This window comes from Entelurus aequoreus, linkage group LG27 (assembly GCF_033978785.1).
Source record: "Entelurus aequoreus isolate RoL-2023_Sb linkage group LG27, RoL_Eaeq_v1.1, whole genome shotgun sequence".
Taxonomy (NCBI): domain Eukaryota; kingdom Metazoa; phylum Chordata; class Actinopteri; order Syngnathiformes; family Syngnathidae; genus Entelurus; species Entelurus aequoreus.
Window position 1 is genome coordinate 12869602 of NC_084757.1, and position 23437 is coordinate 12893038.

The 23437-nt window shown below is 41.4% G+C and overlaps 1 protein-coding gene across 2 annotated transcripts in view; it reads left to right on the plus strand.

Annotated features, from left to right (window-relative positions):
* plpp3 (phospholipid phosphatase 3) overlaps nucleotides 1–23166 on the plus strand; it is a 108122-nt gene extending 84956 nt beyond the window's left edge. For both annotated transcript variants that reach the window (XM_062038439.1, XM_062038440.1), the window contains exons 6-7: nucleotides 6502–6678; nucleotides 21731–23166. In XM_062038439.1, the coding sequence (XP_061894423.1) occupies nucleotides 6502–6678; nucleotides 21731–21859 (306 nt within the window). In that variant the 3' untranslated portion in view covers nucleotides 21860–23166. The remainder of the gene's footprint in view (nucleotides 1–6501; nucleotides 6679–21730) is intronic.
* The last annotated feature ends 271 nt before the right edge of the window (nucleotides 23167–23437 follow it).

Sequence of the window (23437 nt, forward strand, 5' to 3'; positions counted from 1 at the left end):
TTATTGGCTTTATTTTAACAAAAGATCTTAGGGTACATTAAACATATGTTTGTTATTGCAATTTTGTCCTTAAATAAAATAGTGAACATACTAGACAATTTGTCTTTTAGTAGTAAGTAAGCAAACAAATTCTCCTAATTAGTCTGCTGACATATGCAGTAACATATTGTGTCATTTATCATTCTATTATTTTGTCACAATTATTAAGGACAAGTAGTAGAAAATGAATTATTAATCTACTTGTTCATTTACTGTTAATATCGGCTTACTTTCTCTTTTAACATGTTCTATCTACACTTCTGTCAAACTGTAATAATCACTTATTCTTCTGTTGTTTGGTACTTTACATTAGTTTTGGATGATACCACAAATTTGGGTATCAATCCGATACCAAGTAGTTACAGGATCATACATTGGTCATATTTGCTTTACTTTTATTTCTATTTTTATCTATGTTTCTGTTTTATCTAATGTTTATCTAGTGTGTGTCATGATTTCATTTCTATTTTAATTTTTTATTATATATTCTAACTTTCCATTTTTAATTTTTTAATTTTTATTTTTTTAATACTTTGTAGCACTTTGAGATTTTAACAAATGTGTGTTACAAATGTAATTCATTATTATTATTATTATTATTATATTCAAAGTCCTCATTAGCTAATTTGACTTGTTTTGGAAAGTCTCGACAAGCCAAATTTTCTTGTTCTATTGGTAGATAATTTTGCTTAGTTCAAGTAAAATACCCCTAATTTTTGTATTTTTTTTTCTTGTTTTTGAACACTGACTTTTTGCAGTGTAAGCACTTTTTGAAAAAGCACTGTCCGGAATTAGAATTAGTTTGACTCGGGAGCCACATTCAAGAGGCACATTTTTTCTTTCAATGTGGCTCCCGAGTCAAACTAATTGCCCAGGTCTGGTCTAAAGAGGCGAGCTTCAGTCGGAGTCACGGTTTTCCACCTGGCTCTAGTGTTTAACTTATCTCTATTGAATAGTGCGGGGGTCGGCAACCCGCGGCTCTAGAGCCGCATGCGGCTCTTTAGCGCCGCCCTAGTGGCTCTCTGGAGATTTTTCAAAAATGTATGAAGAATGGAAAAAGATGAGGGGAAAAAAAATCTATTTTTTTGTTTTAGTATGGTTTCTGTAGGAGGACAAACATGACACAAACCTCCCTAATTGTTATAAAGCACACTGTTTATATTAAATATGCTTCACCGATTCGAGTACTTGGCGAGCGCCGTTTTGTCCTACTAATTTTGGCGGTCCTTGAACTCACCGTATAGTTTGTTTACATGTATTACTTTCTCCGACTTTCTAGGACGTGTTTTATGCCACTTCTTTTTCTGTCTCATTTTGTCCACCACACTTTTAACGTTGTGCATGAATGCACAAAGGTGAGTTTTGTTGATGTTATTGACTTGTGTGGAGTGCTAATCAGACATATTTGGTCACTGCATGACTGCAAGCTAATCGATGCTAACATGCTATTTAGGCTAGCTATATGTACATATTGCATCATTATGCCTCATTCGTAGCTATATTTGAGGTCATTTAGTTTACTTTAAGTCCTCTTATTTAAATGTATACCTCATGACACACTGTCTGTATGTAATATGGCTTTTAATTTTTTGCGGCTCCAGACAGATTTGTTTTTATATTTTTGGTCCAATATGGCTCTTTCAACATTTTGGGTTGCCGACCCCTGGAATAGTGTAACATTATTTCCAGAAAGTGCTTTTTAAAAAAGATGTTAAGTCCATGGTCACTGCCCTTTTAACTGCTTGCCTAGTGGCGAAATAATTCTCAGTGTCTATAAATCCAATTAATTATAATTATTTATTATTGACCACAGCCCTTAGCCACAAACGTCATTCGCAATGTTATTTATTTGTTGGAGTTTGCCCTCATGTGCCCCGCCCCGCCGCCTAATCCTCCTCATCAAATCCTAACTTCCAGTTGAGAGGTTTCGGATGTCGCCCACTACCTGAGAACCCACTGCACAGGAAGTCTGCAGACTAAACAACCCCGCCAAGCGCTCGGGAGGGATGGGAGGGATCTCCTTCCTCCTTTTCCGTAACGGAGAAGAAGTAACAATGATAGAGTGTCCTAGAGGAAAGGAGGGGTCCACACCTATCAGGGCTCTCTCGGGCTCGGCTGCGGCCGGCCTGTGATTATAAGACGTCAGGCTCTTGGCCTTGGCTGAGGTCTTCTAGGGTGTGAGAAACAGGAAGTGGAGGGCGAATGTAAATGAGAGGATGCCTGACCTCACCACTTAGCGCGTATGCGGGAATTCCTCGGTGCAAGTCGGTCCAGATCACGACCCAGGAACCCCTCGGAGGTACTGTACAGCGCCTCCCCGAGTAAGACGGCGTGCACGCCGGGCGTGTGTTTCTGCTGTTTTCACAGCTGGAGCGTGGAACAGGCCCGTCTAAGCAGGTCATAGGCAGTTGAGAGTGCGCTCCACGTCCCCTTTGATGCAGTCTAGACTTCTGCTGGCCGCAATAACACGGCGGCGCTGCAGGTGCAGGGTGAGAAAAGGCGGCGCGGAATACGGCGGGAGTGTTTTGTGGGACCACAACCGCAGGTTCTGTGTGTGTCCAGGGTGCAGGTCCACAGAGAAGCGTGAGTCATGTGTTGACGTTGCCGCCGATGACGGTCAATTACATCTCTGTTCCTGAGGTTCATTACATGTTTTTAAAGGAAAATGTTCAAACTTTTTCCACTGAAAATTGCAAAGAGGCCGGGGCGTTTTGAAAAATGTTGTCCCTTAAAGATGCCGATACAAATCCAACATGTGCTAAGCCAGTGTTTTTCAACCTTTTTTTGAGCCAAGGCACATTTTTTGCATTGTAAAAATTTGGAGGCACACCACCAGCAGAAATAATTAAAAAGCGAAACTCAGTTGACAGTAAAAAGTCGTGGTCGCAATTGTTGGATATGACTTTAAAGCATAACCAATATAGCTCTTGTCTCAAACTGTCTATCAACTGTATGTGTTCTCAAATTCATCCGATGTGGCTCTGCTGATGTGCATAGCACCGCCGCGGCTCAAACCGGTGAGTGTCCAAACACAGGACGCGTAAATGTCACGTTCAAGTTTCCCACAATTAAAGGCCTACTGAAATGATTTTTTAAAATTTAAACGGGAATAGCAGATCCATTCTATGTGTCATACTTGATCATTTCGCAATGTTGCCATATTTTTGCTGAAAGGATTTAGTAGAGAAAATCGACGATAAAGTTCGCAACTTTTGCTCGCTGATAAAAAAGCCTTGCCTGTACCGGAAGTAGCGTGACGTCACAGGAGGTAATATTCCTCAAAATTTTCCTTTGTTTACAATGGAGCGAGAGAGATTCGGAGCGACAAAGCGACGATTACCCCATTAATTTGAGCGAGGATGAAAGATTTTTGGATGAGGAACGTGAGAGTGAAGGACTAGAGTGCAGTGTAGGACGTATCTTTTTTCGCTCTGACCGTAACTTAGGTACAAGCTGGCTCATTGGATTCCACACTCTCTCCCTTTTCTATTGTGGATCACGGATTTGTATTTCAAACCACCTCGGATACTATATCCTCTTGAAAATGAGAGTCGAGCACGCGAAATGGACATTCACAGTGACTTTTATCTCCACGACAATACATCGGTGACACACTTAGCTACTGAGCTAACGTGATAGCATCGTTCTCAAATGCAGATAGAAACAAAATACATAAATCCCTGACTGGAATGATAGACAGAAGATCAACAATACTATTAAACCATGTACATGTAACTACACGGTTAATAATTGTCAGCCTGGTAAAGCTTAACAATGCTGTTGCTAACGACGCTAAGGCTAACTTAGCAACTAAGCAACCGGACCTCACAGAACTATGATAAAAACATTAGCGCTCCACCTACGCCAGCCAGCCCTCATCTGCTCATCAACACCCGTGCTCACCTGCGTTCCAGCGATCGACGGCGCGACGAAGGACTTCATCCGTGGGTTTGGCGGCTAGCATCGGCTAGGCGTCTGCTATCAGGGTAAGTAGTCCTTGTTGTGTTGCTGCAGCCAGCCGCTAATACACCGATCGATCCCACCTACAACGTTCTTCTTTGCAGCCTCCATTGTTTATTAAACAAATTGCAAAAGATTCACCAACACAGATGTCCAGAATACTGTGGAATTATGAAATGAAAACAGAGCTTTTTCTACGGGCTCCGAATACTTCCCTTGTCCTCGTGACGTCACACGCATACGTCAGCATAATAAAACGTTTTTAACCGGAAGTGTGGCGGGAAATTTAAAATTGCACTTTATAAGTTAACCCGGCCGTATTGGCATGTGTTGCAATGTTAAGATTTCATCATTGATATATAAACTATCAGACTGTGTGGTCGGTTGTAGTGGCTTTCAGTAGGCCTTTAAAGTCATTTTCCCCCACAGTGTTTGGAAAATGACATTAAAAAGTAATTATACATAGTTAGTGGTTACTTTGCTCTAAAAGGTATTTTGTTCCCGCATGGCAATTGTTTGTGTTCCTGCATTTTAGTTCTTATTCCGGCCTTGCGCTCTTATTTTTGTTCTCTACTTCCTGTTTTGGAATGTTTTGCTTGTTTCTTGCTCAAAGCGTTTTACAAAACCCAAAACCAGTGAAGTTGGCACGTTGTGTAAATGGTAAATAAAAACAGAATACAATGATTTGCAAATCCTCTTCAACTTATATTCAATTGAATAGACTGCAAAGACAAGATATTTAATGTTCCAACTGGACACCTTTGTTATTTTTTGCAAATATTAGCTCATTTTGAATTTGATGCCAGCAACAAGTTTCAAAAAAGCTGGCACAAGTGGCAAAAAAGACTGAGAAAGTTGAGGAATGCCCAACAAACACTTATTTGGAACATCCCACAGGTGAACAGGCTAATTGGGAACAGGTGGGTGCCATGATTGGGTATAAAAGCAGCTTGCATGAAATGCTCAGTCATTCACAAACCAGGATGGTTTGTCAACAAATGCGTGAGCAAATTATCGAACAGTTTAAGAACAACATTTCTCAACCAGCTATTGCAAGGAATTTAGGGATTTCACCATCTACGGTATGTAATATCATCAAAAGGTTCAGAGAATTTGGAGAAATCACTGCACGTACACTACCGTTTAAAAGTTTGGGGTCACCCAAACAATTTTGTGGTATAGCCTTCATTTCTAAGTACAAGAATAGATTGTCGAGTTTCAGATGAAAGTTCTCTTTTTCTGGCCATTTTGAGCGTTTAATTGACCCCACAAATGTGATGCTCCAGAAACTCAATCTGCTCAAAGGAAGGTCAGTTTTGTAGCTTCTGTAACGAGCTAAACTGTTTTCAGATGTGTGAACATGATTGCACAAGGGTTTTCTAATCATCAATTAGCCTTCTGAGCCAATGAGCAAACACATTGTACCATTAGAACACTGGAGTGATAGTTGCTGGAAATGGGCCTCTATACACCTATGTAGATATTGCACCAAAAACCAGACATTTGCAGCTAGAATAGTCATTTACCACATTAGCAATGTATAGAGTGTATTTCTTTAAAGTTAAGACTAGTTTAAAGTTATCTTCATTGAAAAGTACAGTGCTTTTCCTTCAAAAATAAGGACATTTCAATGTGACCCCAATCTTTTGAACGGTAGTGTAAGCGATGATATTACGGACCTTGGATCCCTCAGGCGGTACTGTATCAAAAAGCGACATCGGTGTGTAAAGGATATCACCACATGGGCTCAGGAACACTTCAGAAACCCACTGTCAGTAACTACAGTTGGTCGCTACATCTGTAAGTGCAAGTTAAAACTCTACTATGCAAAGCCAAAGCCATTTATCAACAACACCCAGAACCGCCGCCGGCTTCGCTGGGCCCCGAGCTCATCTAAGATGGACTGATGCAAAGTGGAAAAGTGTCCACATTTCAAATTGTTTTTGGCAACTGTGGACGTTGTGTCTTCCGGAAAAAAAGAGGGAAAAAACATCCGGATTGTTCTAGGCGCAAAGTTGAAAAGCCAGCATCTGTGATGGTATGGGGGTGTATTAGTGCCCAAGACATGGGTAACTTACACATCTATGAAGGCACCATTAATACTGAAAGGTACATACAGGTTTTGGAGCAACATATGTTGCCATCCAAGCAACGTCACCATGGACGCCCCTGCTTATTCCAGCAAGACAATGCCAAGCCACGTGTTACAACAGCGTGGCTTCATAGTAAAAGAGTGCGGGTACTAGACTGGCCTGCCTGTAGTCCAGACATGTCTACCGTTGAAAATGCGAAGCATAAAATCCGAGAACGGAGACCCCCGGACTGTTGAACAACTTAAGCTGAACATCAAGCAAGAATGGGAAAGAATTCCACCTGAAAAGCTTCAAAAATTGCTCTCCTCAGTTGAATGAAAACCACTGACCATAAGGCACCGATTTCTAAATTTAACAATCATACTGTCAGGTTACAAACGACCTCTCTCTCTCTCTCTCTTTCTTGCAGTTGTATCTCCAGTCCCGGTTCACGTGGCGCGGCGCCCGCCTCCTGCGCCCGCTGCTCCAGTTCACCCTGCTGATGATGGCCTTCTACACCGGCCTGTCCCGCGTCTCCGACCACAAGCACCACCCCACCGACGTCCTGGCGGGCTTCGTGCAGGGAGCCCTGGTGGCCTGCTGCATAGTGAGTGCTACTATTTACTGCCTCTGCTCCACTCGGAACGGTCGGAAAGTGAGGCGAATTCGCGCTAATGAAGAACACATGAAGCCGTGTTCGGGGGTGCAAAAACGAGTGAATTACGCCTGCGGATGATTTTTGTCATCAGAGACGGCAAAATTGCGTTGGCTTAGGACAGGAAAAAAAAGAGAAAAAAAAGACGATAAACCTTTGAAACTGGATCGTCGCTGTAATTATTCCTCTTTTTTTTTATCATTATTATTTGCAGGCTGCCTCTAGAAAAAAGCTTCCACACTCACGCACACGCCACATAGTCAGATCCATGCGTCTCGAAAGGGGATTAGATTCGCGAAATTGTTGCAAGAGTGGCGCCAAGACAGACCTGAATGGGGTCTTCAAGTGCAACAATAGACTGGAACGTGCATATGGTGGCTCTCCAAGCACCGCCATAATGACCGACATTAAAACACAGTAGCGTAGTAGGCCTGAGTATTCATTAAAAACAAGGCAGAGGTTTTATTTGTGTGTTTTATTTCGTTGTGGCTCGTGCAGCCCTTTGAGACTCGTGATTTAGGGCTATATAAGTAAACATTGATTGATTGATTTGACAAGTACATTTAATATTTTTAGCCACTGTAGCATACAGTTTGAACAGTAATTAAAGTTAATTAAAAAAAACTGTACTTTAATCAAGTGAGTTTTTAGCGTAGCACTAAATGGAACGCAGTCTGGTTTACATGATTTTTTTAAATTAAATTTTTGGCATGGTTGTGGTCGAAACGCTTTGGCAAACAGATATCCTCGAAGTTTTATCATAACAAGAAGTAGGGTTGTCCCGATACCAATATTTTAAATGTGTTTCGATACTTTTCGGTACTTTTCTAAATAAAGGGGACCACAAAAAAATTGCATTATTGGCTTTATTTTGACAAAAAATCTTAGGGTACATTAAACATATGTTTATTATTCCAAGTTTGTCCTTAAATAAAATAGTGAACATACTACACAACTGGTCTTTTATTAGTAAGTAAACAAACAAAGGCTCCTAATTAGTCTGCTGACATATGCAGTAACATATTGTGTCATTTATCATTCTATTATTTTGTCAACATTATCAATCAATCAATCATCAATCAATGTTTATTTATATAGCCCTAAATCACAAGTGTCTCAAAGGGCTGTACAAGCCACAACGACATCCTCGGTGTCGAGTGGGTCTGACATAATATTGTGAAAGTCCAACACATCAGCGAAATTATAAATTATAAAGGACAAGCTGTAAAAATGATTATTCATCTACTTGTTCATTTACTGTTAATATCTGCTTACTTTCTCTTTTAACATGTTCTATCTGCACTTCTGTTAAAATGTAGTAATCACTTATTCTTCTGTTGTTTGATACTTTACATTAGTTTTGGATGATACCACAAATTTGGGTATCGATCTGATACCAAGTAGTTACAGGATCATACATTGGTCATATTCAAAGTCCTCATGTGTCCAGAGACATAGTTCCTGAGTTTATAAACATAATATGAATTTTAAAAAAGGGAAAAAGTATCATAGTAGTATCAACTAGATACGCTATTGTACTTGGTATTATTATAGTGTATGTCAGGTGTAGATCCACCCATGGCATTTGTTTACATTCAAGGGTGCTGGCGGTGTGTAGTGAAGCATGTTTAGCTATTCCTCGTCCTGCAGGGATGATACTTGTAAGAAACTTACTTTATTTGTCGCCATGGAGGTGACGATTAGTGATTTAGAAGTAGGTAAAACACTGCAGACTGGATGGACGTTAGCCGCTAGCTAGCTAGCCATGTCTTAAAGCACCTCTTCCTGAGGGCGTTTCAGTGTTATAACTTCACCTTTATTGTTAGTTTTTAAGCCAAAATGCGTCCGTTCTCCCTTTTCTGTCTACACACTGTGTCTGCTTGTAAGTACTCTGTGATTGTGCACTGCCGAACATGCTCCTCTGCTCGTAAAACCAGCAGTGTCACGACGTGATTACGCGCCGCCATGTTCATAAAAAATAAAAAAAGGTGAACCGGTACTTATTAAAACAGAGTATAGTACCGTTTTTGATTCATTAGTACCGCGATACTATACTAGTACCGGTATACCGTATAAACCTAACAAGAAGCAGTGCATATTTAATCCTACACCAGCAACTACTGATAGTTTGTTCACTTCCTGTGTTGAAAAAGTCACCAAAATAAAACAAGCAATTATTCCGTGGTTAGTTTGAATGAGCTACAGGTGTGTGAGTACGGAAAAAGTGTCCTCCTGAACGGATACTTTCCAGACTAATCATCATAATTGTCATGTGACTTCATGATGAGTCTGTCATTACAGGCCACATTTACCTTTTTAATCCTCCTTCAAAATAAAACCGAAAAATAGACAGGGAGTGGCCATAACGTTCACCCTGCATGTTGCGATGCGTTCAAGAGCGACCGGCGCGTCATTTACTTTAATTGTTTCCAAACAGTGTCTGTAACATGGCAGTAAAACGGCCGATCAAACAAAACAGAAGTCATTGTCATGGACCCACCAGCTGCGGAAGCTTGACGTTTTATTATAACAAGAAGCAGTGCATATTTAATCCTACACCAGCAATTACGGATAGTTTGTTCACTTCCTGTGTTGAAGAGTCACCAAAATAAAACGAGCAATTATTCCGTGGTTAGTTTTGAATGAAGTGTGTGATTATGGAAACAGTGTCCTCCTAGATGGATGGATACTTTCCAGACTAATCATCATCATCGTCATTCCCAGGCCACATTTACCTTTTTAATCCGCCTTCAAACGCCTTCAAAATAAAACCGAAAAATAGACAGGGAGTGGCAACACATTATGTTGTGATGCGTTCAAGAGTGACCCGTGTCGCCATCCGGCGTTTCATTTACTTTAATTGTTTCCAAACAGTGTCTGTAACAGGGCAGTAAAACGGCTGATCAAACAAAACAGAAGTCATCGTCACAGACCCACCAGCTGCGGAAAGTAGCTCTCCAATCAGCTGAACAGACTCAATAACTCCACGGTGACGTTTTGGTGAATTTACTGACGAATTTGTGAAACTGAAACAAAACAAAAAGAACGCCATTGTAAGGTAATAATACTAACACGGACACTCGTAAACGCTTTAATGACATTTTGGCACCCCCTATTGGTTGTGATCGAAACGCTCAGGCAAACATGCTAGCATGTTACAGGTATCCTCGACGTTTTATCATAACGAGAAGCAGTGCAATATTTAATCCCACACCAGCAATTACGGATAGTTTGTTCACTTCCTGTGTTGAAGAGTCACCAAAATAAAACGAGCAATTATTCCGTGGTTAGTTTGAATGAGGTGTGTGATTATGGAAAAAGTGTCCTCCTGGATGGATGGATGCTTTCCAGACTAATCATCATCATCGTCATACCCAGGCCACATTTACCTTTTTAATCTGCCTTCAAACGCCTTCAAAATAAAACCGAAAAATAGACAGGGAGTGGCAACACATTATGTTGTGATGCGTTCAAGAGTGACCCGTGTCGCCATCCGGCGTTTCATTTACTTTAATTGTTTCCAAACAGTGTCTGTAACAGGGCAGTAAAACGGCTGATCAAACAAAACAGAAGTCATCGTCACAGACCCACCAGCTGCGGAAAGTAGCTCTCCAATCAGCTGAACAGACTCAATAACTCCACGGTGACGTTTTGGTGAATTTACTGACGAATTTGTGAAACTGAAACAAAACAAAAAGAACGCCATTGTAAGGTAATAATACTAACACGGACACTCGTAAACGCTTTAATGACATTTTGGCACCCCCTATTGGTTGTGATCGAAACGCTCAGGCAAACATGCTAGCATGTTACAGGTATCCTCGACGTTTTATCATAACGAGAAGCAGTGCAATATTTAATCCCACACCAGCAATTACGGATAGTTTGTTCACTTCCTGTGTTGAAGAGTCACCAAAATAAAACGAGCAATTATTCCGTGGTTAGTTTGAATGAGGTGTGTGATTATGGAAAAAGTGTCCTCCTGGATGGATGGATGCTTTCCAGACTAATCATCATCATCGTCATACCCAGGCCACATTTACCTTTTTAATCCGCCTTCAAAATAAAACCGAAAAATAGACAGGGAGTGGCAACACATTATGTTGTTCACTTCCTGTGTTGAAGAGTCACCAAAATCAAACAAGCAATTATTCCGTCATTAGTTTGAATGAGCTACAGGTGTGCGATTACGGAAAAAAGTGTCCTCCTGAACGGACACTTTCCAGACTAATCGTCATGTGACTTCATGTTGAGTCTGTCACTCCAGGCCACATTTACCTTTTTAGTCTGCCTTCAAAATAAAAAAATAGACAGGGAGTAGCAACACATTATGTTGCGATGCGTTCAAGAGCGACCCGCGTCGCCGTCCGGCGCTTCATTTACTTTAATTGTTTCCAAACAGTGTCTGTAACAGGGCAGTAAAACGGCTGATCAAACAAAACAGAAGTCATCGTAACGGACCCACCAGCTGCAGAAAGTAGCTCTCCAATCAGCTGAACAGACTGAATAACTCCACGGTGACGTTTTGGTGAATTTACTGAGGAATTTGTGAAAGTGAAACAAAACAAAAAGAACGCCATTGTAAGGTAATAATACTAACACGGACACTCGTAAACGCTTTAATGACATTTTGGCACCCCCTATTGGTTGTGATCGAAACGCTCAGGCAAACATGCTAGCATGTTGCAGGTATCCTCGACGTTTTATCATAACGAGAAGCAGTGCAATATTTAATCCTACACCAGCAATTATGGATAGTTTGTTCACTTCCTGTGTTGAAGAGTCACCAAAATAAAACAAGCAATTATTCCGTGGTTAGTTTGAATGAGGTGTGTGATTATGGAAAAAGTGTCCTCCTGGATGGATAGATACCTTCCAGACTACCGTATTTTTCGGACTATAAGTCGCAGTTTTTTTCATAGTTTGGCCGGGGGTGCGACTTATACTCAGGAGCGACTTATGTGTGAAATTATGAACACATTACCGTAAAATATCAAATAATATTATTTAGCTCATTCACGTAAGAGACTAGACGTATAAGATTTCATGGGATTTAGCGATTAGGAGTGACAGATTGTTTGGTAAACGTATAGCATGTTCTATATGTTATAGTTATTTGAATGACTCTTACAATAATATGTTACGTTAACATACCAGGCACGTTCTCAGTTGGTTATTTATGCCTCATATAAATAACGTACACTTATTCAGCCTGTTGTTCACTATTCTTTATTTATTAGGGACCGAATGTTCATTTGGGACAGAGAATCCTATTGTATTTGTAAGGTTTTATTATTATTATACCGCCGCCTCTTTGAGCTGTAATTTGACCCCCTTAACATCTTCAAAACTCACCATATTTGACACACACATCAGGACTGGCGAAAATTGCGATCTAATCAAAAAACTTAGCCCCAAAACTCAAAATTGCGCTCTAGCGCCCCCTAGGAAGAAAACACAGACACAACTGCCTGTAACTTACAGTAGGAATGTCGTAGAGACATGAAACAAAAACCTCTATGTAGGTCTCACTTAGACCTAGATTTCATACACTGACATCCTTCAGCAAAAATCAACAGAAAATTTGCAATTCCCCCTTCAAAACAAAAGTGTTGTAAAAACAGTCACTTTTGCCTCTTTGAGCTATAATTTGACCCCCTTAACATGCTTCAAAACTCATCAAACTGGACACACACATCAGGACTGGCAAAAATTGCGATCTGATAAAAAAACCAAACCCCAAAACTCAAAATTGCGCTCTAGCGCCCCCTAGGAGGAAAACACAGACAAATCTGCTCCTAGGAAGAAAACACAGACAAAACTGCCTGTAACTTCCAGTAGGAATGTCATAGAGACATGAAACAAAAACCTCTATGTAGGTCTCACTTAGACCTAAATTTCATTCACTGACAACCCCCAGCAAAAATTTAACAGGAAGTTTGCAATTCCCCGTTCAAAACATAAGTTTTGTAAAAACCGGTCACCTTTTTTCAAACATTATCTCCTCTGAGCGCGTTTGTCGTGTCGGCTTCAAATTAGCACAGGAGAGAGATTGAACCCTTCTGATTAAAAGTTGATGAAAGAGTTTTAATTACTGCTCCGGGTTGGATTTTATGTGCCGTCAAAGTCGGTCCCGTCCATCGCTGCTTGCAGCTTTAATTTTAAATTGCCTTTCAAATGTCTATTCTTGGTGTTGGGTTTTATCAAATACATTTCCCCCAAAAATGCGACTAATACTCCAGTGCGACTTATATATGTTTTTTTCCTTCTTTATTATGCATTTTCGGCCGGTGCGACTTATACTCCGGAGCGACTTATACTCCGGAGCGACTTATACTCCGAAAAATACGGTAATCATCATCATCGTCATTCCCAGGCCACATTTACCTTTTTAATCCGCCTTCAAAATAAAAACGAAAAAATAGACAAGAAGTGGCAACACATTATGTTGTTCACTTCCTGTGTTCAAGAGTCACCAAAATAAAACAAGCAATTATTCCGTCCTTAGTTTGAATGAGCTACAGGTGTGTGATCACGGAAAAAAAGTGTCCTCCTGAACGAATACTTTCCAGACTAATCGTCATGTGACTTCATGTTGAGTGTGTCACTCCATTTACCTTTTTAGTACGCCTTCAAAATAAAACTGAAAAATAGACAGGGAGTGGCAACACGTTATATTGTGATGCGTTCAAGAGCGACCCGCGTCGCCGTCCGGCGCTTCATTTACCTAACGATTGATCAAACGCGGAATGGCAGGGAAAACCCAAAACAGGAAGTGCGCCCGCGTATCAGACGCCGGCCCGACCCACTTTTTCAACAGGCGGTGCGGGGGGAAAGGTCAAGAGGAGCACATCCAGCAGGAAGCAGCTGTCGGGGCGAAAGCTGCCGGGGGTGTTCTCTCAGAGTTCATTGTCGCCGCCGTCCAGACCAGACGGGTCAGCCATGGCCGTGGGGGAGGGGCGCTGGTATTTAAAGATATGTGGCACACAACAGTGTGTCACTGCAGCAGTAGTGTTAAAAAAGGAGTCGTACAACTCAGTCAATACGGTAGTAGCTTATCGTGTTGGTTTGCATACAAAATTCCTCTCTAGACTCCGGCTATAAGACAACATGTCCTTTTCAGACTTTTTTCTAGGGAATAAATACAGTCTTATATTCAAGTCATCGGTTCATGTTTTTTGTCTATATTCAACTGCAACTCTTCGAGGTTAGGAACCCTGTTGGTTTGCATGTACGAATCCTCTCCGGACCAGGAATATAAGACAACCTGTCTTTTTCAGACTTTTCTCTACGGGGAAAAAAAGGTTGTCTTATATTCGGTTCGAAAGGGTAGTAGCGAAGTGTGGTCGTTAGCTATGTTTTTTGTTTCTATTTAACTATTTAAGATCGGCCCACATGTCAATTACCATGTGTAAGTCCTCTTTACACACAGAATATAAGACAATATGTATTTTTCAGACTTTTTTCTACGATTATACCTGGGTCAATACGGTAGTAGCTTATTGGGTCGGACCCCTGTTGGTGTGAATGTATAAATCCTCTCCAGACCACGAGTATGAGACAGCCTGTCTTTTGCAGACTATTTTCTATTGGGAAAAATTGCCGTCTTATATTTGGGTCCATACGGTAGCAGCTTAGTGTGGTTGTTAGCTGGGTTGTTTGTTTTCCGTATGTTCAAATAGAATTATTTGAGATCGGTCCACATGTTGGTTTCCCTGTCTAAGTCCTCTCGAGACACAGAATATAAGACAACGTTTCTCTACGGTCAAAATTTGTCGTATACCTGGGTCAATACGATAGTAGCTTATCGTGTCAGACACCTGTTGGTTTGCATGTATAAGTCCTTTCTAAGCTACGGCTAAAAGACAACATGTCCCTCTCAGACTTTTTTCTAGGGAATAAATACAGTCTTATATTCAGGTCATCGTCGTCATCGGTTCATGTTTTTTGTCTATGTTCAACTGCAACTCTTCGAGGTTAGGAACCCTGTTGGTTTGCATGTACGAATCCTCTCCGGACCAGGAATATAAGACAACCTGTCTTTTTCAGACTTTTCTCTAGGGGGAAAAAAAGGTTGTCTTATATTCTGTTCGAAAGGGTAGTAGCGAAGTGTGGTCGTTAGCTATGTTTTTTGTTTCTATTTAACTATTTAAGATCGGCCCACATGTTAATTACCATGTGTAAGTCCTCTTTACACACAGAATATAAGACAATATGTATTTTTCAGACTTTTTTCTACGATTATACCTGGGTCAATACGGTAGTAGCTTATTGGGTCGGACCCCTGTTGGTGTGAATGTATAAATCCTCTCCAGACCACGAGTATAAGACAGCCTGTCTTTTGCAGACTATTTTCTATTGGGAAAAATTGCCGTCTTATATTTGGGTCCATACGGTAGCAGCTTAGTGTGGTTGTTAGCTGGGTTGTTTGTTTTCCGTATGTTCAAATAGAATTATTTGAGATCGGTCCACATGTTGGTTTCCCTGTCCTCTCGAGACACAGAATATAAGACAACGTTTCTCTACGGTCAAAATTTGTCGTATACCTGGGTCAATACGATAGTAGCTTATCGTGTCAGACACCTGTTGGTTTGCATGTATAAGTCCTTTCTAAGCTACGGCTAAAAGACAACATGTCCCTCTCAGACTTTTTTGTAGGGAATAAATACAGTCTTATATTCAGGTCATCGTTGTCATCGGTTCATGTTTTTTGTCTATATTCAACTGCAACTCTTCGAGGTTAGGAAACCTGTTGGTTTGCATGTACGAATCCTCTCCGGGCCAGGAATATAAGACAACCTGTCTTTTTCAGACTTTTCTCTACGGGGAAAAAAGGTTGTCTTATATTCGGTTCAATACGGTAGTGGCTAAGTGTGGTCGTTAGCTATGTTTTTTGTTTCCCGTATGTTCAAATAGAACTATTTAAGATCGGCCCACATGTTAATTACCATGTGTAAGTCCTCTTTAGACACAGAATATAAGACGACATGTATTTTTCAGACTTTTTTCGACGATTATACCTGGGTCAATATGGTGGTAGCTTATTGGGTCGGACCCCTGTTTTTTTGAATGTATTCATCCTTTCCAGACCACAGGTATAAGACAGCCTGTCTTTTTCAGACTATTTTCTATTGGGAAAAATTGCCGTCTTATATTTGGTTCCATACGGTAGCAACTTAGTGTGGTCGTTAGCTATGTTGTTTGTTTTCCGTATGTTCAAATAGAATTATTTGAGATCGGCCCTGTGTAAGTCCTCTCGATACATGGAATATAGGACATTTCTCTACGGTGAAAATTTGTCTTCTACCTAGGTCAATTAGGTAGTAGCTTATCGTGTTGGTTTGCATGTACGAATCCTCTCCGGACCAGGAATATAAGACAACCTGTATTTTTCGGTATGTTCTCTACGGGAAAAAAAAGGTTGTCCCACATTCGGTTCAATACGGTAGTGGCTAAGTGTGGTCGTTAGCTATGTTTTTTGTTTCCCGTATGTTCAAATAGAACTATTTAAGATCGGCTAACATGTTAATTACCATGTGTAAGTCCTCCTTAGACACAGAATATAAGACGACATGTATTTTTCAGACTTTTTTCTACGATTATACCTGGGTCAATATGGTAGTAGCTTATTGGGTCGGACCCCTGTTTTTTTGAATGTATTCATCCTTTCCAGACCACAGGTATAAGACAGCCTGTCTTTTTCAGACTATTTTCTATTGGGAAAAATTGCCGTCTTATATTTGGTTCCATACGGTAGCAACTTAGTGTGGTCGTTAGCTATGTTGTTTGTTTTCCGTATGTTCAAATAGAATTATTTGAGATCGGCCTTGTGTAAGTCCTCTCGATACATGGAATATAGGACATTTCTCTACGGTGAAAATTTGTCTTCTACCTAGGTCAATAAGGTAGTAGCTTATCGTGTTGGTTTGCATGTACGAATCCTCTCCGGACCAGGAATATAAGACAACCTGTATTTTTCGGTATGTTCTCTACGGGAAAAAAAAGGTTGTCCCATATTCGGTTCAATACGGTAGTGGCTAAGTGTGGTCGTTAGCTATGTTTTTTGTTTCCCGTATGTTCAAATAGAACTATTTAAGATCGGCTAACATGTTAATTACCATGTGTAAGTCCTCCTTAGACACAGAATATAAGACGACATGTATTTTTCAGAGTTTTTTCTACGATTATACCTGGGTCAATATGGTAGTAGCTTATTGGGTTGGCCTGTTGGTTTGCATGTAAAATTCCTCTCTAGACTCCGACTATAAGACAACCTGTCTTTTTCAGACTTAATTATATAATTTCAGTCTTAAATTTAGGTTAACATCGTCATCAGTTCATGTGTTTTACCTATAACATACTTCCAGACTTTTTTAATGTCGGCGTTGTTTTTTGTTTCCCGCATGTTCAAATGGAATTATTTGAGGTCAGACCATCTAAATCCTGTCTAGCCCCCTGAATACAAGACGACCTGTCTTTTTCCGACTTTTTTTAAAGGTAAAAAAAATAAAAAATACAGTTTAATATGTGTCAATATTGTGGCATTGTTGTGGTTGTCAGCCATGTTTGTTCATTTATTTTACATTCGAATGGAATTCTTTGTACGTACGATTAAAGTTGGATATTTCCGACTTCCCAGCTGTCTTGAAAGCATCGTAAATGCCTCTCTACTTCAAAGAAACAACATTAATGTTTATGTGGTTACGCTTCCGGTTTAATATGTTTGCAAAGGTAAATAATTGACTGCTAATTCTTTGGGGGACATTTTTGTCATGCGTGTCATCACATGAGTCCTTCAAATCCAAATATTAACAAAGTGAGAGTGCATCGCTCGATAAAGACTCGCTGGTGACTAAGTGTTGCTGCATTCACTTCCTGCATGACTCAGCGTCTTTTATGTGGCGGCGCTGACATTTCCACGCGTGGTGAAGGACACGCGAGTCGAGGCAAGTAGTGCATAGTCTGGCGACTCGTATTTGAGAAGCCTACACCATGCGCAGGAAGTTCTTCAGCGTGACGAGTTCAGGGGGGCGGAAGGTCGCGGCGTTTGGGCGACACAGCTGCCTCCGATGGGAAAACGCTCTCCCCACGGCTTCCCATGACGTCTCGGAAGGAGGGCGAGATTTAATTCAGTCATGGACATTGTCACGATGCACGCCAATCAGCCTGCACAAAGACGCCCTTTAAAGAGCGTGATGATGTCACCCGCCTAGCAAAGGTCGCCCTTGAAGGTCATGATGTGCTGAGTGGGAACTTTGACTAATAGGGCAATGACAGAGAAGTTGAGTTAGGGGCTTTTACTTTCTACCACTTCCTGCCTCATTTCCTGTCTGATGTCATCAGAGATGTCAGGAAGAGATTTCTTCTCCGCCATTCTTCCGTCTTCCGACCGAGTTCTCGGGGGAATTCGCCAGACTGCATCGCGTTTCACGTTCGGGTGTGCTGCCCTGAAACGGTTCCAGGGATTAGTCACCTGCTGGCCCTCGCACGGGTGTTCAATTTGGGATGGAACTTTGACTTTGACACTTTCAGCAACACTCCCTTGGGAAGATAACAGATTTTGTCGGATTTGGGTTTTGGGGGTTTAGTTTAGTTTAAGGATAATAATACCCATTAGTCTACACCGCAGTGGAGACTATTATTCCTGGGGTCCAGGCAAAAAACATCACACAATCACAAAACAAAAGATTACAATTCAGTACAACATGATCAATAATAAAATGTTGTAATACAAAAATAACAACAACAAAAAACAAAACAAAACTAACTTTGAGTTTACATAATAATGCTCATACCAAAGATAAAAAGAGCAATATAAAAATATATATAATTGAGCAAAAATAAAACAAAGAACCAATGGCCTATAATATACACGTTAGTCTACCAAAGACAAACAATAAGTGACGAAAAAGTACCATCCATCCATTTTCTACTGCTTGTAATAATAATAAATAATAATATATTTTATTTGTAAAAAGCACTTTACATTGAGTAAACAACCTCAAAGTGCTACAGTGTATTAAAAAAAAAAAAAGATAATAAAAATGCATAAAAATAAAAACTAGAACAGCCTAATAGCTAGAACTAGTATGCATATATCTAAAAAAAAAGGCTTTTTTTTTTTTTTTTAAAGAAGGGTTTTAAAGCCTTTTTTAAAAGCATCCACAGTCTGTGGTGCCCTCAGGTGGTCAGGGAGAGCGTTCCACAGACTGGCAACGGCGGAGCAGAAAGCCCATAATCAATAAAATAGTCCGTCCATCCATCCATCCATCTACCTTTCGCTTATCCTAGGTCGGGTCGCGGGGGCAGCAGCCTAAGCAGGGAAGCCCAGACTTCCCTCTCCCCAGCCACTTCGTCCAGCTCCTCCCGGGGGAATTCCGAGGCGTTCCCAGGCCAGCCGGGAGACATAGTCTTCCCAATGTGTCCTGGGTCTTCCCCGTGGCCTCCTACCTGTCGGACGTGCCCTAAACACCTCCCTAGGGAGGCGTTCGGGTGGCATCCTGAGCAGATGCCCGAACCACCTCATCTGGCTCCTCTCCATGTGGAGGAGTAGCGGCTTTACTTTGAGCTCCCCCCGGATGGCAGAGCTTCTCACCCTATCTCTAAGGGAGAGCCCCGCCACCCGGCGGAGGAAACTCATTTCGGCCGCTTGTACCCGTGATCTTGTCCTTTCGGTCATAACCCAAAGTTCATGACCATAGGTGAGGATGGGAACGTAGATCGACCGGTAAATTGAGAGCTTTGCCTTCCGGCTCAGCTCCTTCTTCACCACAACGGATCGATACAGCGTCCGCATTACCGAAGACGCCGCACCGATCCGCCTGTCGATCTCACGATCCACTCTTCCTTCACTCGTGGACAAGACTCCGAGGTACTGGAACTCCTCCATTTGGGGCAAGATCTCCTCCCCAACCCGGAGATGGCACTCCACCCTTTTACAGGCGATAAGAGAAGAGAAAAGAAAACAAAGAACCAATGGCCTATAATATACACATTAGTGTGCCAAAGAAACAATAAGTGACGAAAAAGTACCATCCATCCATTTTCTGCTGCTTGTCCCATAATCAATAAAAGAGTCAATAATCGATAAAAACCAGTCATGACATTAGGTACAATCTAGAATAATCTCTTTCCGCAATACTTCCTAAAATACCACAACGGAGACCCCCGGACTGTTGAACAACTTAAGCTGTACATCAAGCAAGAATGAGGAAGAATTCCACCTGAAAAGCTTCAAAAATTGCTCTCCTCCTTTCACTGAGTGTTGTTAAAAGGAAAGGCCATGTAACACAGTGGTAGAAATGCCCCTGTTACTGAGTCTTGTTAAAAGGAAAGGCCATGTAACACAGTGGTAGAAATGCCCCTGTTACTGAGTCTTGTTAAAATGAAAGGCCATGTAACACAGTGGTAGAAATGCCCCTGTTACTGAGTTTTGTTAAAAGGAAAGGGCATGTAACACAGTGGTAAAAATGCCCCTGTTACTGAGTGTTGTTAAAAGAAAAGGCCATGTAACACATTGGTAAAAATGCCCCTGTTACTGAGTGTTGTTAAAAGGAAAGGCCATGTAACACAGTGGTAGAAATGCCCCTGTTACTGAGTGTTGTTAAAAGGAAAGGCCATGTAACACAGTGGTAGAAATGCCCCTGTTACTGAGTCTTGTTAAAAGGAAAGGCCATGTAACACAGTGGTAGAAATGCCCCTGTTACTGAGTGTTGTTAAAAGGAAAGGCCATGTAACACAGTGGTAAAAATGCCCCTGTTACTGAGTGTTGTTAAAAGGAAAGGCCATGTAACACAGTGGTAGAAATGCCCCTGTTACTGAGTCTTGTTAAAAGGAAAGGCCATGTAACACAGTGGTAGAAATGCCCCTGTTACTGAGTGTTGTTAAAAGGAAAGGGCATGTAACACAGTGGTAGAAATGCCCCTGTTACTGAGTGTTGTTAAAAGGAAAGGCCATGTAACACAGTGGTAGAAATGCCCCTGTTACTGAGTCTTGTTAAAAGGAAAGGCCATGTAACACAGTGGTAGAAATGCCCCTGTTACTGAGTGTTGTTAAAAGGAAAGGGCATGTAACACAGTGGTAGAAATGCCCCTGTTACTGAGTGTTGTTAAAAGGAAAGGCCATGTAACACAGTGGTAGAAATGCCCCTGTTACTGAGTCTTGTTAAAAGGAAAGGCCATGTAACACAGTGGTAGAAATGCCCCTGTTACTGAGTTTTGTTAAAAGGAAAGGGCATGTAACACAGTGGTAAAAATGCCCCTGTTACTGAGTCTTGTTAAAAGGAAAGGCCATGCAACACAGTGGTAGAAATGCCCCTGTTACTGAGTCTTGTTAAAAGGAAAGGCCATGTAACACAGTGGTAAAAATGCCCCTGTTACTGAGTGTTGTTAAAAGGAAAGGCCATGTAACACATTGGTAAAAATGCCCCTGTTACTGAGTGCTGTTAAAAGGAAAGGCCATATAACACAGTGGTAAAAATGCCCGTTACTGAGTGTTGTTAAAAGGAAAGGCCATGTAACAGTGGTAAAAATACCCCTGTGCCAACTTTTTTGCAACATGTTGCTGCCATTAAACTTTATTTTATTTATTTTAACAAAAACATTAGCCGCTAGCTAGCTAGCCATGTTTTAAAGCCCCTCTTCCTGAGGGCGTTTCAGTGTTATAACTTCAACTTTATCTTTAGTTTTTAAGCCAAAAATGCATCCGTTCTCCCTTTTCCGTCTACACACTGTGTCTGCTTGTAAGTACTCCGTGATTGTGCGCTGCCGAACATGCTCCTCTGCTCGTGAACCAGCAATGACACGACGTGACGACAACGCGGGTTCGGGGGGGATGTTGGACCAGTACTTTTTAGAGGCGGTATAGTACCGAATATGATTCATTAGTATCACGGTACTATACTAATACCGGTGTACCGTACAACCCTAGTCTCGGGTTAAGTTTAGGGTTAGGATTGGGTTTAGTCTTGCATTTTCAATTCTCATCATCTTCCTCTCTTCTTCAGGTGTTCTATGTGTCCGACCTGTTCAAGCCCAGGGTCAAGCCGGCCACGCCCCCTCCGTCGCCCATTAAGAAGGAGCTGCTGCCCTCCTCTGACATCATCGAGAGGAACAACCACCACAACATGGTGTGAGGCGGCCCCTTCCTCCTCCTCCCCCGCGACAGGGCGGCCAATCCGGGCGCTGCTTTCCTCCCATTGGACAGTAGAATGTAGCGGCCCCTCCCACCTTTTCCTCTCATCCCTACTGCGGATCGGGACTTCCGCCCGCGTTACGTTAACGACTAATCAACGGCAATCCGAAAGCGATTTATAACGAGGAAACCGACAGGCGGAGCTTGAAGGAGGTCATTAAAAAAAAAAAAAACACGTATTAAAGAAAATGAAGAAATTCTAGCGATGTTTACTCGCTGAAGTCTCCGTGGCCTTGGAGGAGCAACAACTTCCTGTGCGGCAGGAAGGATTTGACTGCAGCAAAATGTAATTTAAAGCACTGTTTGTTTCTTTGTTTGTTTGTTTGTTTGTTTGGAAGTTCACCACTCGCTGCCTGGCGCGCCTCCTGGGTGAAAACTCCCAACTTTTTCCTGACGTCAGCCCTTCAGGCTGTCCACGGAGCGCGCTCAGTGCAGCCCAAACCGGGGATGTTGCATTGAATTTGAGGTGGGTGGGCGTGGCTTATTCAAGGGGGGGGGGCGTGGCCGTGCCACACCCCTCTCTGAAAAGGCTGGGCGAGGTCATACTGCCACATGGTGTGGGGATGATTGGGACTCCCCCTGCTGGCGGGGAGGGGCTTCAACGCAACCCAATGACGGGGGGCGGGTGTTGTTGATGTTGTTGTTGTGAATAAGTGTGTACAGGTGTGTGAGCGTTGTGCGCTGTCAAACGTTTTTGCGTGTGTCCAAAAACAAACCCTGTGTAAAAAAAAAAAAAGAAAAAGTTGTGGTTCTAAAAAAAACTGTGGATCGATAATGTTCCTTCTAATTGTCACAACTCCAGTTCCGGTCGTCACATTGTTGCACATCTTCATCGTACAGTCCGTCCGATCACTTTTCAAAGACATGATATCTTGTTTTTATATATATATATATATATATATGTATAAATAATGTATAGATCACTAAAAAAAAAAAAGTAACCGTGTACATGTTTATATATATCCACTATGATTACAGACCTGTGTTCTCTACCAAGTGCTGCTTGGAACGCAATCAGCCGACAAGACTTTTTGTATTTAGCTGAGTCGACAAATGTAGATTGTCATAGTAAAGTTTGTACTACGCACCCCATTTTATTACAGTCCATATTAGTATTTTTGTATTGTCTGGTGTGTTTTTTTTTTGTATGGAAGAAATAAATAGTGGCAATGCTGTTGTTTGTTCTGCAAAAGTGTACTTAGCTCTACTACGTGTGCTTTGAAATAAAAAGCTCATCAAGAACTGTCATTGGCTTTGAAGTATTTGTCCAAGATTATTGTGTGAATGCTCCAAAGCAAAGATCATCTATTTATTCAAGATCTTGAACTTCTTCTTCTACAGATTTTGGCGCGATGTACACTACCGTTCAAAAGTTTGGGGTCACATTGAAATGTCCTTATTTTTGAAGGAAAAGCACTGTACTTTTCAATGAAGATAACTTTAAACTAGTCTTAACTTTAAAGAAATACACTCTATACATTGCTAATGTGGTAAATGACTATTCTAGCTGCAAATGTCT